At 45.2% G+C, this 16,554-nt stretch overlaps 1 protein-coding gene and 1 long non-coding RNA gene across 7 annotated transcripts in view; one reads left to right on the plus strand and one right to left on the minus strand.

The window, feature by feature from the left end:
- The window catches only part of LOC106147738, a 19,728-nt gene extending 6,449 nt beyond the window's left edge, over window positions 1–13,279 (minus strand). Inside the window, exons 1-2 of the long non-coding RNA XR_001232664.1 lie at window positions 13,193–13,279; window positions 206–314 (exon numbers count right to left, since the gene is read on the minus strand). This is a non-coding gene — a long non-coding RNA (uncharacterized LOC106147738). The remainder of the gene's footprint in view (window positions 1–205; window positions 315–13,192) is intronic.
- The window catches only part of Slc14a2 (solute carrier family 14 (urea transporter), member 2), a 406,176-nt gene that overhangs the window by 343,093 nt on the left and 46,529 nt on the right, over window positions 1–16,554 (plus strand). For all 6 annotated transcript variants that reach the window (XM_005372855.2, XM_013510367.1, XM_005372854.2 and 3 more), the window contains one exon: window positions 13,218–13,402. In XM_005372855.2, coding sequence (XP_005372912.1) covers window positions 13,229–13,402 — 174 coding nt within the window. In that variant the 5' untranslated portion in view covers window positions 13,218–13,228. The remainder of the gene's footprint in view (window positions 1–13,217; window positions 13,403–16,554) is intronic.

Genomic DNA, 16,554 nt, shown 5'->3' on the forward strand with positions numbered 1-16,554 from the left:
TTGGATAAACAATAAAATTATTATTTGCCAGTAAGTGACATTATTAATAAAGAATAACATTAATAGAAAATAAAAATAAAGGACAATAGTTTTCTCATTTTGTTTGGTAAGGAGTTCACCAATACTGCCTAAATATGAAGTCTGAAGTTTTTTTAAAGATACCAAATTCTTAATATTTTGCAAAATATTTTTTTTGTTTTCTTACCCTTATGGGACTTTACAAACTGAAAATACTTCTGTGATGAATAAACATTTCTCTGAAGTTTAGTAGTTTCTTTGGTTTCACTTTAACTCATTTTCCTTTTGATAAATTCCTGTAAAATAAAATATAATACATTCACATTTTTAAAGTAGTTCATCTGGCCTGATCTTGTTTCTAGAAAATTCTCTTTGTCTGTCCACTTCTCATGCTCCTTGTAAGCACAGACAGAGAGATTCTGGAAAATCGCTCCCCGGCATTTATTAAGGCCATTCTCGCACTTCAGAAACGACAATGAATGTTCTTTCTTTTGTACTCTTAAGTAGATGATATTTCACAGTAAATGCTCAGAGTTCTATGCAGAGCTTAAAATTGAAAGATGTGATTATTTGGTGGACTACACTGTCATCTCATTCTTAAGTGCATTCCCCCAAAATGTGTACGTCTTAAAGACTTCAATGCCAGTGCAGATGACGTGGAAAGGCCATGCATGTTCAGAGGGTGCTTTGCCTGACAGAGTGTGTACTTGCTGAAGCTACACACAAGTTTATGTCCAACTGCACTGGCTTCTTATCCCACGTCTGTGATCCCCGTCTACATCCCTGCCTAGAGCTGTACCATACAGGAGGCTAATCACTATTAAATGAGGTTTGCAGTCCCTGGAATCCTGATCGAATGCCACTGTTCCTTAGTTGACAGCCAGCTGCATCAGTCTGGTGCATGAAACAATCAGGAGCATAACAAAAGAGCGACAGAGTCATAGTGTGGAAGGAAAGGCCCCAGGGAAAGAGGGAGGTGACTGTAACACTTGAAAAACAGGCCATGGGACCACTTCACATCCAGTTCAAAACTATCATAAAAATTGATCTCAAGAAACTGATAGTATCAACTATCTTTCTACCGACAGACAAGTTTTGGGTTTTCAGGACTGTTTTCCTCTCATGCTCTCCTAGGGTTTCCCACTGAGCAGTCTGAGCAGGACAGTCTCTTCTTGTAGAGACTTGTTCAGCCTATTGCAGGATTTTTAACCAATAAATACTCATAGTGCCTCTCAGTTCCTGCTACTGCTGAAAGATGTTCATCCACCTCTCCATCCCCACTCTGCAGCCAAAAGCCCTGCAGCCCCATGTTTGGGTATTCCCTTGTTTTCCAGTTTCCACTGGAGCAAGAAGAGATTTCTCTTGCTCACTGTTACATCCCTTGTGAGTAGTCCATAATAGGTACTCAACAAACACTTTGGAACACATGAACAACATCCAACACAGGATCTACTATGGAGAAATTAACCTTCCTAAATATTAACTTCAGCAAATCTACTCATTAAATCCCTGGAGAAAGAACACCAGAAAGGATGGGAGGGGCATGGCAGAAGCTGACCCTTGTTGACACTTCCCACGTGCCAGGTGGCGCACCAAGCCCTTGCATGTTGCCTTCTGAGGTCATTCTCACCACCCCTGCTTCACAGAGTCTGCGCCTGACATGGCGCCATAGTAAGCAGCAGAGAAGGATCTTGGCCCCACTTCCAAGTTCATGGTCTTTTTCTTCCACCCACTCTGACTGTCCCAGTGGGTTTTGTTCATCAACACTTGCCCTTCTTTTAGGAAACACATCTTCAGAGATTTCACAACATGCTGAATTTATTTTCCAGCAATGTCCAGACAAATTCCATCTTTTCAGAATCCTGGCTGCTTAAATAAAGCCAACTTATCTGTGCCATTACCTCAGTCAAGCTTCTGAAGGGTCAGACGACAAACAACTCGGCAAATGCCTTCAGCCACTCGCAGAAGGCATGCAACCCTTAATACACAACTACTGCAGCCTTAAGCAGCTTCTTTCTGAATCTGAAGAAAGCTCATTTTGTAAGTCTGGTTAGGCATGAGGGAGGAGAAAGGATGGAATAAAGCTGAATTTGTTAATTTCCCATCTCTATGCCAGGTTTTCCTTCTTGGGGAGCTGGGTCCAAGCACTGTCTATTTTGAAGCCCAGTTGGTTTGCCAGGAACCACAGGGCAATGGAAAAGACAAGCCTTTGGGCCTCTTCCCAAGGAGGGTGGCTGCTCTCTCCTTAGCAGAATTCGTGGAGAATCAAAAAGGAAGGAGGAAGGGAAGCAACTTCACCAGAAAGTCTTTGCAGCAGGGAGGTTGTTGCCCAGAGACTGGCTCTGCACTCTCCTTGATGATACAAGAACCCATCACTTGACTGCTTATGGTCTTTACTAGTGCTCTCTAGTCCAGCACCCCAGCTCTATCCCCAGCCATCCCCTTTGAAGTTTATAGCAAAGCTCCATGAGGCACCATTACGAAAGCCTCCTAACTCAGATTCCTCCCAGCAAAGATCCAGAAGACTCGTGCTTCTGTCTTCTACAGGGTGAGCGCGTCCAGCACCCTCCTGCCTCCTCTCCCTGTGCTCATGTCTGGACTGGCAGAGCAGCAGTGGGCATGCCATGCAGAGACATGTCAATAACTGAGGGGGCACCTGTGTCTATAGGCTCCACATTTTTACTTCAAATATTTGACACCATCTGCAACTCGCTTCCTAGGGAGCATGCTGTTGCTATGACCCTGCGCAGGCTGTGTGGGAAGCAAAGATTTAGCTTCCACAGGCCAAGAAACACATTGAAAAATACTGGGGTGTTTGCCACCTTTTCTAAAACCTGAAGACAGAGGAAGTAAATGCTGTTTAATTAAAGTCATAAATCTAGCTTTTGTCATATTTTGGCTTTGCTGTTGCTAAATCTAATCTGGTTGTACTTGTTTATCAAATGCTTTGACCACTGAGCAATATTTCTGAAATCAACAGAGATTGTTTCCCAGCTCTTGTCCTTCACCCCACTCCTGGGTGTGTATGACACTTGAGCCCACTTCTCAGCAGCCGTGGTGCCCAGTGTCACCCCCATGTGTGCGCTTCTCAGACCTGAATGAGTATTCAAATCCCTTGGGCTCCTTCCAGCGCCTATTCTGGGTCCGGGAGTGGGGCCACGAGTTTACATTTCTAACCCCCAGGTGGAGCCAATCTTCAACCCTTGCTTGAAGCTGCCGAGAGTAAAATGAGCACAGCAGGGACATGTGCATGAAGATCCAGGTCAGAACTTATCAGTCTTAGCTGCACACTAGCATCATGTGCAGAGTTTTGAAAATGCCAATGCCCCGTCCAGATGCACCCCAGAGCCATTAAGTCAGAATCTCGGGGGAGGGACCTAGGCATCAGCTTCATCTAAATATCTCTCAAAGAAATAGCCATGTAGGTCAACGGTAAGGGTCTCTGCTCTCAAGGCTTAAAGGAAGGAGGGTCACATGACTGAAGGAGAAAGGGCTCTAAAAACAAGGCTGTATCTGCTCAGAAAAGAGCACCTGCCCTCACTTCAGGGTGGGTTTCAGTCAGCTTTCGCTAGGGGGCAGCAGAAGACTTACAGGAATGGTGGACTTTGTAAAGCTCTGTAAATCCTTGAATTCTAAGCTAGCCCGGTGTGGTCACACCCAGGCTACACATAGGCTTCCTTGCCCTGAAGGTCTGTGTTGCTCTACCCTCGCCTTCCCCAGAATCCACAGATCATCAGCAAAGCAGCTGTTTGCCCACTACTCAGCCAGTGCACTTCCCACCAACGCAGGCTAAAAGGCTGGTCAGGGTTCATCATGGGCAGCCAATGCAGTATGCAGGGCTAGGTTTGAAAGACTGTCGATCTGCTGGAGTAAAGCCACCACCCAGAAAGTCACATAAGCATGTTATGCCATATGGAAGCATGCTACGCAAAAGCACAGAGAAGGGGCAATCTTCCCCACAATGTGCTGTGGTAGGATGACCCAGCCCTGAGGCCCGCTTCATCTGCTGCTTAGAACAGACCTGGGATTTAACACCAGCCTATTATCGGACATGCCTACCCCACCCAGCACCACTCTCATCCTATCCTAAACATCTCCACCTTGCCTGACAGCTGCCCTTTCCCCACCAAGAGGACCTTCGCCAGTCACCCACCCCTGGGTTTGCTGGAATGAGAAGCTCCAGGGACAGCGCCTGGTGAGATCTGTCCCTTGGTCCATGCCCTCCCAGGGACGGTCCTTCCTGCCCACTCTACACTGGTGTTGCTCTTAGAAAACAAACATCTGTGCAGGGGGAAGGGTCAAAGTTTTATTCAATAAGAAGGACTTGAAGGACATGCTCAACCAAGCCCTAGAGGCAGTCGAGTGCAGTAAGTCTGTATCCCCATGCAAGGAGGGAAGAGGGTTATATGCCACCCCAGCTTGCACCCAAATAGACCTAGCTCACGCCATGCTCCAGTGCCTGAAAAGAGAAGTGTGCTTGTACATATTGAACCCAAAGACCATAAGCTTCAACTACCAAAAGCTGGGATCCAGAGAGCATCAAGGACCCACCAGTGTGGTCACTGAAGGAGAGATAGAAATCTGCAAAGAAGGGTCCAAGGCCCTGAGCAAGAGGCTGGATGGTGCCATTGTGAAAGAGCCCAGGTCAGCTCATGAGAAGGCTGAGTCAATCCCAGGTCCTGGGATTAGATAGAGTCACTGGGATAGAGTCCCAGGTCCTGGGATAGAGTCATTGTGTGACTCTAGGCAGGTTCCTTTGTGACTCTGGGTCTGTCAAATGAAAAAATAATAATAATAATGATAATAAAAACAGCAACATGAGTCTTTTCCACCCCATCATTGGATCGTCTGAGGAAACACATACAGCTAGAGAAAAAAAAGGTCTTTGTAGCTTAAAAAATCATACATGCACAATGGTTCTAAACAGTGCAGAATTTGTAGCCATAGTCTCCAATCTACAGTGAATACTTCATTCATTCATCAAGTATTTATTAAGCACATACTCAGTGCAAGATACTGTACCAAAAGGAAAACAAAGAAACTCTCCTTGAGGGGTTCCCACCCATCTAGTAGAAATGGGATGTGTATACACACAGCAATGATGGAGAGACAACCGTAGGAGGCAGGCAAATTCTTGTCATCTCATAGGTAAGATGAACAAAGACACAGAGAGTTTGTAGAACTTGCACAGTTAGTAGGTAGGGAAGCTAGAATTTGAATCCAGAAAGTCTGGCCCCACTATACATCCTTTAAATAATTACCAAAAGTCACCTAGGGGCCGCTTACAGGGTGCATGAGTGAGGCAAGGAGGTGACAACTTCACTGTCAAATGTCTCCTAGCCACCACACAGACCAGAGGAGAGGCCTGGTGCTCCTGTAAGATCAGGAAGGCACCATGGCAAAGATAGGCTGGAGCTTGTGGCCAGCACTGGGGAGGATAATATAGAGCCACATACATGGAAAATGCAAGCAAATTCAAGCAAGAGGTAGCCACAGGCTAAGAGCAAACCCATTTCCCATGCTACACATGGACACATGCTACAGAGAAACTAGAAACCGGCTTCAGTATGTATGGAAACCTGCCAAGCAGAACTGTGGGAGATGGAGAACAGTTGCTATCTTCAGGCTATCTCATCTTCTCCCCCTTGAGTAGTCCCAGCTGAGGAAGAGAATTTACACATTACAGCAAGTGATCTAGGACCACGGCCCCAAACAGCCACCTACACGTGCAAAATTTCTGCCCCCAAATTTTTACTTTTAAAATAAAAAGATTTGCACTCAATAATTTCATGTTATAGTTCCTCAAATATGCAACTGTTTCTCTACAGTGTTTGCTTCCAAGTCTAGTTAGCATTGCGGAAAACAGTTTCTCCATGCCCTGGACCTGGACCACCCCCAGTTTATAGTCTTACGCCCAGAGGTGAATAGCCCCAGTCTAAATAACAAGAGACTCAGATCGGGAGCATCTGGGAAGATTCTCTGGCCTTGGCATGACCGACAGTGTTTAAATTTACCCATCACGGGTGACGGGGTGGACAGGAACAGCGGAGCCTGAGGTCAGGGAGGCCAGCTAGAGGCTAACCTAGTCAAGGGAAAACCTGGCCAAAGGACAAAGTGTGCTACCCTAGGCAGAGGCACTCCAAGGGAAACTGGTGGTGCAGCAATTGTCCATGGTAGAGTGCCGTGAGGCAGGAACCACTGTGAACCACTGAAGGATCACCCCCTCTGGAAGTGCCAACTGAGAAGGGTGTGCCCACCACATGCTAACACTTGCAAGCGAGGTTCTAAGGCAGAGCATCAAAGAAAGCCTGGTCTCTCACTCCCACAACTATAGCAAGTTCAATATACTCCCAGCTGAAGGCCAGAGTCCCCTGCCAAACTCTGCATGGATCCTCAGCTCCAGTACCTCAGCCCTGGCCCTACAGAAGAACCCAAAAAGGTACAGCCCCAGGTCCACTGCCCAGACAGTGTACAGATGGCCCGGGGAAGGTTGTACTGCCTCTGACCCCTGCACCCCCCAGCCTGTCCCTCTGGCCCAGCGAGTCAGCTCCTCTCAGCTCAGATAGACTTGTTAGCCTGGAACTGCCAAGAAAAGCCGAGAGCTAATGCTAATAAAAGATAGCACTGAGCCAGCCTCTTACACAATCCACCCTGAGAAAGGCACCTCTCACCTAGCCCAGCTACTGGCCTGTTCACCCTTTCTGCCCAGCAAAGGACCCTCTCCTGGCTTCAGTCCCTCCCCGGGTGTGATCCCTCAGCCCAGTCTGCACCCATTCTGCCTGGCCAAGCATCCTCCCAACTCTGCACACTTGATTTCTCTCCTCCACCACTGTCCCCTGGTCTGGAGACCAGTGTAGCCCCTGCCCCCAGGAGCCTAGCCTGAACACCAAGTTCCCCTCAGAGTGATGCTATCACTATAGTCCTCATGAACCAGACCAAAGGAAAAGCAAGAGGGTTCCCCCTGATACAGAAGTAACCCTAGGATCAGCCACTGATGTGCTCTTTGATGAGAAAGGGGGCTCTAGGTGTCCCATGCAGATATGATGAACAGAACTGGAATCAGCAAGGGGTGAATCCCCTGGGGAGTTGAAGTTGGCTTCACAAATACAAGGGTTTCCAGTAATCAAGGCCATTCACAGGAAGAACAACCATCCTCTGGGGCCGTGGGACTCCAGCCAACAGGAGAAAACAACCATCTGTCAGAGGGGCTAGAAAATGACAGAGAGCAGAGAACATCCCCATGGTTCCTAAGGTTGTAAAATATTTATGGGAACTCTCCATGCATCAATTACGAGGTCTTGGGCAAAATTAATCAGTTAATATTTTGAGGAATCTGCTAATCACTCTTCTCTCCAGAACTGCTATCACTTCCATAATAACTCAGTGAGTTAGAAGATGACCTAAATAATGAGAATGACACAGATTCACCCCCAGATGACCAGTTCCCTGGTACAGGTCAACCAAGAGAGTATGGGAGAGAGAAAGCTTGGACTCCACACTAGTTCACACAAACAGTTCAAGAAACCCCTCCAGGCACAGGTCCGTTTCCATCCATGGCAGCAGGAGCATTCTAGAAGCGGCATGGACTCTCCCTTTTGCTCATAAGCATGAGTTGCGTTTCCTCTAGGAATGGGTGGGCTTTTAGAGAAAAAAGCCAAAAGAAGAATTTACAAAGGAGTACAATAGAGTGGGCACCACATTTTCTGAATACCGGAAGAAGAATCAGCATCCCTGACTTTATCTCTAATTGCTACAACCCCTCCGTGTGTGCCACCAGGCCCACACTAGGATTTCCTCACCCAAAGCAGCAGTTTTCCCAAACGTGGCTTTGGCCTAGAGTGTGCTTCTCTTATTTGCCCTCTCAGCCAAGTTCTGACATGATCACTGGGCCCTGGTGTCCCCAACGCTGGGAGAGCGGGTTGCTGGGCTCATTCCGTGTCATTGCACCGCCCCAATGGAGTTGAGGATCTACGTGTGGCTCTCTCCCTAGCATTAGAAGGCCTTTCAATTCTGTCCCTTCTCGGGGACCGCATGGGTGTACAGTGAGTACCCAACACAGAAGGCTCTTAAATAGAGAATGGAGGAGCCAGTCTGGCTTTCTGCAGAGATGTGGGACTTAGCCAAATAGCTTTTCTGTCCATCTTTCTGAGGGAGAGGAGAAGGTGTGAGCAGCCAAGCAGAGGGCAGGGGTGCGCCAAGCAGATCATTATGTGTTCTTGGAAGCGGGTTTAATGGACTGGCTCAGAGCGGAGATGGGAACGGCTCTGAGGCCCTCAGACAGGACTTGGCTGGGGCGGGGATTCCACGTTCAGTTCTAACAAGTGGTGATGCCTTATGGAAACTTTTGAAAGACGTTCTGTTTCAGACCAGCCAGCTTGTACTTCATCTGGTAGCTCTAGCCATCTTTCCCCTCAGTTTGGGAGCCCAAGAAGGGAAATGAAAATCACTGACCGTCTCCTGTGTGCCCAGAACTAAGTCAGCGATTTGACTGTTCTGAGAAGCCTAGGTTGCCCTTTGAGGAGGACGACCTGGGCCCAGACAGCACAAGCAGACAGAGCTCTTTCCCAACTAGCGACCTTCTCTTTACAAGATCATTTTTGCTATGCTTCTCACCCTTGCCCTCAAGCCAAACTTCCCTCTTGTCAGCAGGATAAACATTCCCATGGCAAAGGAACGCCGTGTTCCCTAGAGGAGATACGAGCACTGCTGAGGCCACGTGGGCTTGTGAAACAGTGCTGGGCTGAGCGCTGGGCCCAGGCCCTGCACACCCCGCTGCCCCTGAGAGAGCCCAGGGTGGGGACCTGGGTCCAACCTTGGCTCTGCAGCAAGCTGCCAGTTCTTGGGGTCTCTCTTTCCTATCACAGTGAAGAAAGCTATCCATGCAAAGTACAGGGAGCCACTCCCATAGGAGGAACAGTTCCTGTTTTGCTCTTCTAGGCCTTGATTTGTCTATAAATGGGAATATAGTCCGCACACAGCAAGGACACAGAGGTGGTGAACCATGTGAGAGCACTTCAGAAAGGACTTTCCTTATGCAATCATTTATTCTTTTCTTAGTTCACTAAACATTTATCCAGGAGTTATTGCCTATCGGGCTTTCTGCCAGGGGGTACCAACACAGAAATTAAAGAAAAAGTCCTTGTTCTTAAAGGGCTCATAATATATACACATTTCACATCAAAAGAAATATAAAAATATTTGAATTCTTGTAGTTAGAGGATAATTTCCAAATGTGCAGTATACTAATTCTCAACTCCTATCTGTATACTTAAGCACAATTACTTGAAAACCACTCTCTGTCCGTGAGTATATAATGTATATCGTTTTCAAAAATTAACATTTCTGAAATTAGTATGCATCTTATAGTTGTGATTGGCAGCAATTTCTTTTCTCTTGGTAATACATAAAATAATGATATATCTTACAGTTGATAGTATTGTGGATTCAATGAAATATATTTTTTAAATGTTATCATCCTTTCTCAGCTAGACTTTTAATGGATTTTACAGCCACTGAATTTAATACAAGTTCTTTCCAGAACTTTTACAGTTCATCCAGATGCCTAGTGTCATACAGATCATGTGTCTTAGATATCTATCCCTCCGTGCGCAAACTTTTGCCAAGGGGCTGGGGAATGCTATGTCACCTTTTGGCCACCAGAGGGAGAGAGCACACAGGCGAGGGATAGGTTCTCACTCTTGGCATTGTGATCTGCCCTCCTAAACTTTTCCAACGTGGCCCCCAGGGCAGAGAATCCCCACTCCCTCACTGAACCCTCATCTGCAGGGTCAGAATAGAGGGAAGGGAAAGATCCCCACCTGAGAGCAATGGCAGCAGAAGGACGGATGGTATTTTAATGATGCTTGCACAACCACATAAAAATGAGCAATGGCTTCATGAACTGCTCGCTCCTAGGAATAAGAACAGGTGCTAGGCAGGGGCCCGCCCCCTGAAAATGCAGGTTTGGTGAGCTCTTCTTAAATCACTGTAGACTCCTGAGGCCCACAGGGATTTGTAAAGTTCTCCAAGGAAGTGTTCTCACTCTAGTAGTCACCTATAGCCTCACTTACAATCCCCTTCTTCCTTCTTTCCTTCATTTTTTGCTCCTCCTTCCTGCCTTCTTTCAATATTTGTTTATTGAACACCCACTATATGCCAGGCACTGTGCTAAGAATTACGAATACAGCAGTAAGCAGATCAAAAGATGCTACTATCCTTATGAATATTGATATCTGGGTGGGGGCATACAAATAAATACACACATCTACTCTAAGGAGGAATACTGGGTCCCCTGAGAGTACACAGTAAAAGAGTGCTGGGAGGAGGGTGGATTTGGCCAGACTTCTGTAACAAGTGGTAGTCAAGGCAAACTTCTCCAGGTAAAGAGTGAGAAAGAGGCCTTCCCAACCGATGGACCTGTACGTACAAAGATCCTGAGATGGAAAGTGCTCGGCACCTTCCAGGTGCTCACAGGAAGTCAGCACGGTGCCCAGAACCCTGCAACAGGAGAAGTTCAGGATGGCCTAAAGCTTGTGGGAGCTTGTCAGGGCAGAGCCTTGCACACCATACTAAAGATGTGTTTTTTTCATCTGAAACCACTGGTGGGTTTTAAGAAGACAACCAACTTGAGTGGATTTGGGTATTCATATGCTAACCACACTGTAGAGTGCGGCCTGGAGAATAAATCTGAGGGCAAGTAAAGGTGTGAAAATGGGAATTGTTGAGTAAAAAGTGTGAGGTGAAGGTAGCTATGAAGGTGTATTTTAGAAACAGAATTACTAGCTTTGGAGAGTGGAAGGTGAGAGGGCATTAAATCTGGCTCCTAAATTTTCTGAAAAAGCAGCTTAGAGGGGGAGAAATTTCCTGGGTGGGCGTCTCTGCGGGAAGGCAGATTGGGGAAACATTATGAGTTCTCAGCATCCTAACTTAAAGCTACTTTTGGAACATCCATGTGCAAAGGTAAAGTAGACAAATGACTCTTTACAAAGGTAAAGTAGACAAAACTGGGCTGCAAATATTGGATTTGAGAGTCATAGGTATGCAGATGGAGTATAAAGCCACAGTAACTGCTGGGGCCGCCTGGCTAGGAGCATGAGCGAAGAAGGAGAAGGTGGTCCAGAGCAGAACTCTCTGGGATGCTTGTATGTGCAGGACGCAGCGCCAACCAAGAGGACGTGAAGAAGCAGCCAGATAAAGATCAGCTATAAAGAAAAACTGCTGTGTGAAGGAAGGACGATCAGCTCTTAGAACAGCACTTAGCAGTCTCCTGAGATGAGGGTTGGAGAATGTTTGATTCGCCAACATTCGGGTCTCAGAGACTTCAGCAAAGGCAGTGGTAACAGAAACCAGAATGAGATGAGCTAATCAGAGGAGAAGAAGTGCCAAGTGTTCGTTTGTGGTGGCAATTATACAGTGAAAGTAGTCTGCTCTGCTTGTGAAACTGTAGTCATGCTTGATTGCTTGAGGAAAGCATGGGAAAGTTAGGGCACTGGGTTTGTCCTGGCTGAGATTTTACCACACAAGCACAAGGAAGGGAGAGAAGAGCAAGGGAGGTGAAAGAAGTAAAATGAACTCTAATCTGGTCAAGGAAGGAAAAAAAAGATAGGCAGCAGGTGGAGCTAATGGATCAGAGGTCTCCAAGAAGTCAAAGGGCTAAATCAGAGAGGGCACGTGAGCACACAAAGTGAAATTACAGGGGGTGGTAGCCAGAGGAGAGAACTGACTTTTGAGAACTTATTAGTGAAATCTATGCTGTGACTTTTGGTGGCTGGAAAGAGTTGGTGGGGATGAGGAGGATGGGGATCTGAGAAGCCGGAGAAGGTGATGGGCTATCTGCCTGGACACTGAAGCTGCTTTGAATTATTGAGTGGGTGTGAGGATGATGAGTAGAGCGCCTAAAGCCATCCCTGAATGAGACCGGGGCCAGAAAGTCAGTAAGGGCAGTGAGCACTTAGGGAGGAGGGACTGTCCAGTGTAAGTCCCAGAGAACAGGGTTTCTGCACAAGCAAGGTGAGTGGGTGGTCTAGAGGCAAAACTGGAAAGCAAGAGTCTCCTTTACTAGGAGGAGAGAAAATAGCCCAAAGAAACGGTACCAATGCAGGGATGGAAAGGGGTCTTCATCCCCTCTACAGGAGACCTCTGCAATCTCTAGCAGAGTCTATGATGGTAAGTGTAAGGAACTGTCGCACCAAATCGGGGATCTGCAATCCTTGTCCTAAGAAAGACTTTATATAACTCAGGGCAGGTAGTGTGAAACAGAGGGGGAAATGTGAGATCATAGTGAGAGATGCCCACAGTTTTTTATACCACCTCTGAGAAACACAGTAAAGTAAATAAAGACATAACTGAGCTGGAGGGGACCAAAGAAGAATGGCTGGAGTACCTAAATGAGGAGGAAAGTACAGCCTACCAGGGGGTAAAAAGATGAAACAAGAAAAACTGGAGGGGCTTGGGATTTAGCTGAGCGGCACAGCTCCTTGCCTGGCAAGCGCGAGGTCGTGAGTTCACTTCCCGATACCAGAAAAAAAAGAAAAAAGAAAAACTGGAGACCTTGAGCGAGAACAACAGTAAGCTGGGTCATAAGTCCTGGCCCTAGTGGGAAGGGCAGAGAGCCCCACCTGGAGGGGAAAACGCCTCCAGCCTGGATACACCCAGCTTCCGGTAGAACATATGAGAGCCTTGTACTTTTCTGAAGTAGCAAAACAGAGAAAGGACTAGAAAGTACACAGAAGAGAAAGGAGAGAGGAGGGAGACTGGTGGTCAGCTGCAAACAAAATAGTCTTCATAGCAACTTAGAAAAGTTTCTTTGAGCCCCTCAGTCGTACTGATCTATGTGTTATACATCAAGGGGGAAATATATCCATATTAAGGTGGCACAGTGGGTGACATGAAGGTAGAAAAAGTCTTTCTTCAGTGGTCAGGAAAAAAAGATATTTCTAAGTCGGTGGTCAGGAGGTTCTTTACAGCAAGAGGGGACTTCCTTCTGGGCCTGGACAACTGAGGGTATTTGGAAAAGTCAAGCTCATGTGGGTGAGGAATAGTTCCAGGCCCCTCTGGCAGCACAACTACCACAACAGGAAGTCCCACAAGTGGCACTGCTCACCTCCCAGGTCAGAAGCCTCCTGATGTGCCAGTTCAGGCTGAGCCAAGCCCCTTTGGCCCTGCCCTCACTCACCTGTTGTTTCTCTTCCCTCCGCCAGTCACATGACCGATGAGTGATCGCCCCCTGAAAGAGATGTCTGACAACCACAGCAGTCCTCTCCTGCCAGAGACCCTTTCAAGCAGATACGCCCCCTACGAGTCAGAGCCAAGCAGTCCTACCTGGCCCTCAGGTTCCCCAGATACACACCCAGCCCTGCCCTTGCTGGAAATGCCCGAAGAAAAGGTGAGCGCTGTCTGCTCTGGGATGTTTTCCAAGTGGGAAGCTGGGAGGGGGAGGAAAGTGGAGGAGGATGCTTTCCCAACGTGCCAATGGATTCAGTGTACACAAGAAAACACCACTGCCCAGGGAGATTCCACCCTAATCAGTACATGGTCACATCTGCGATTGGCCCTACCTAGTCTTATCAAAAAACCTAGCTCTGAGTGAGCTATGATTTTAAGAACAATTAGAGAATGCACATACTGACACACCAGTCTTCCAACCAGTTTCTAAACTCTCTGCCCTTGGACTTGCTCTCTTGAGCCACTCCATGATGTCCAGAAGAAAAACCTTTGTTAAAATGCAGGTCATTGGCACTGTATTAACCTAGGAGCACAGAGGTGGGCTGACTGGCTACTAATTGTGTAGACAGGACCACAAGACTGTCAAGGATGCTTTAAAATGAGATATAATTCACATAGCCTAAAATTTGTCATTGTAAGGTATCATTGAAGTGGTTTGACATATATTTATAGAGTTGCACAAACATTATCACAATCTACTTCCAGAATATTTACATCACCCCAAAAGAAACCTCATGTCCACTAGCAGTTATTCCCCATCCTATTCTTACACCAGCCCTGGCAACCACCAGGCTGTTTTCTTTCTGTTTCTGTGCATTTACTTATTCCAGATTGTTTAATATAAATGGAATCAGGTGATAATCTGTGACCTGTTGTGATTGGCTTCTTTCATTTACCACAGTGTCTTCAAGTTCATCTATGTTATAGGATGAATCAGTATTTCATTCTGTTTTCAACCAAATATTCTTTCACTGTGTGGACATACCACAGCTTGCTTATGCATTCATGAGTTGCTGGAGATTTAGATGGTTCCCACCTTTTGGCTTTTATAAATAATGGTACTATGAACATTTATGTACAGGTCCATGTATGGACACATGTTCATATCACCTTGGGTATAAACTTAAGAATGGAATTTATGGGTGCTGTGACAACTCTATGCTTAGCATTTTAAAGAACTGCTAAATGTTTCCCCAAATCAGCTACATCAGTGTGCATTCTCACCAATAATACATAAGGTTTTAATTTGCCCACATCTTCAGCAAGACTTAGTATCTTTTTTATTATAGTCTAAATGGATGTGAAAATGTGATTTTGATTAGCATTTCCCTAATGATAAGTGAGATTCAAGTGTTTATTGACCACTTATATATTCTCTTTGAGGAAATACATTTTCAATTCCTTTGCCCACTTTTAAAATTGAGTTGTCTTTTTCCTATTTTGTTATAGTACTGTATATATTCTGTATACTTACCAAATATATTATTTGCAAATAATTTCTGCTGCTACATAAGTTGTTTTGTCACTCCCTTGACAGTGTTCTTTGAAGCTGAAGTTTTTTAAACTGATTAAATCTGGTTCATCTAATCGTTCTTTGATTGCTTATGTTTTTGGTGCCATATCATAAGTAGCCATCTTCTTCTACAAGGTCGTAAAGATTGTGCCCATAGTTTAAGAGTTTTAGCACTTTCATTTAGGTCTTTTATTTATTTTGAGTAAATCTTTGTATATGGTATAACATAGAGATTCGCCTTTCATCTTTGCATGTAGAAATCCAGTTGTCCCAAAACCATTTGTTGAAAAGACCACTCTTTCTCCATTGAACTGGCTTCACACCTTTACTAAAAATTAATCAAAGCCATGCATGGTGGCACACACCCAGCACTCAGGAGACTGAGGCAAGAAGATCTTTGTGAGTTTGAGACCAGCCTGGGCTACAAAGTGAGCTCAAGGCCAGCCTGAGTTGCATAGTGAAACCCTGTCTCAAAGACAAAAAAAAATTAATTGACTATAGATATCTGGGGTTATTTCTTGACTCTCTATTCAAAGTCCTGATTTATGCCTTTATTTTTATGATAGTACCACACAGGTATGATTAATATTGCTCTCTAAGTATTAAAATCAAAAAGTGTGAATCCTCCCATTTTGTTAGTTTTCAAAAAAATACTTTGTTTATCTTGGGATTCTTGCATTTTCATATGAATTTTAGGGCCAGATTTTCCATTTCTAGAGAGAAAGGGAACTGAAGATCAATTTGGAGAATACTGCTATTTTCACAAGATTAAGTTTTCTTTGACACAAGATAACTTTCAATTTATACAGGTCTCTAATTTATTTCAGTGGTGTTTTGTAGTTTTTGGTGTATGGGATTTGCACTTCTATTATTCAGTTTATTCCCTAATAGTTTATTCTTTTTGATTCTATCATAAATAGAATGGTTTTCTTAATTTTATTTTCAGATTGTTTATTGCAGGTACATAGAAATGTCTTTGTCACTTTTCTCTGATAGCTGAAACAAAAAACCCAACACCCAAAGTTTATGGTGGAAAGATTTATTTAGCTCACAGTTTATAGTGGTTTCAGTCCATAATCAGCTGGCTTCTAAGCAGGGTGACATGTGACAGAGGGGCAACCACTCATGGTGGTGGAAGACAGCAAAAGCAACAAGTGAGAAAGACAAGACTCTTTCTAACCCTTATGTTGTATGGAAACTATGCACCCTAGGGCGAGGGTAGCACTCAAACCCTTAATCCCAGCATCACAGACTCCAGATTCGGCCACCTCTGAAAAGCCCATGCCCATGACTACATGAGGCTTTGGGGGGATATCTACACACAATCCACAACAAGAAACAAAATTGACTTCTGAGTATTGATCTTCTATCCTGTAACCTTGCTGAACATATTCATTACCTTTAATAGGTCTTTTTTTTTAGGCTTCCTAAGAATTTCTAGTACAAACAAATACCATCTACAAATTGAGATATGTTAACTTCTTTCTTTACAGTCTGGGTTACTTTTGTTTCTTTTCCTTGCCCAGTGTATGGGCTAGAAACTCTAGAATAATGTTGAATAGAAATGGCCAGAATAGACATGCTTGTCTTAATTATACAGGGAAAAGAATTCAGTCTTTCACCAGTAAACGTGACATTCGTTACAGGTCTTTAGTAGATATTCTTTATCAAGTTGAGTCATTTTTCTTCTGTACCTAATTTATTGAGGGCTGGATGCCTTTCAAGTGCTCAGTAGCTACTCATCCTTTTGGCTACCATATGAACACATAGCTTTAGGGCAAGGAGTCCACGTATTGAGG

Source organism: Chinchilla lanigera, unplaced genomic scaffold (genome assembly GCF_000276665.1).
Source record: "Chinchilla lanigera isolate Chin_1 unplaced genomic scaffold, ChiLan1.0 scaffold00001, whole genome shotgun sequence".
In the NCBI taxonomy this organism is placed as follows: domain Eukaryota; kingdom Metazoa; phylum Chordata; class Mammalia; order Rodentia; family Chinchillidae; genus Chinchilla; species Chinchilla lanigera.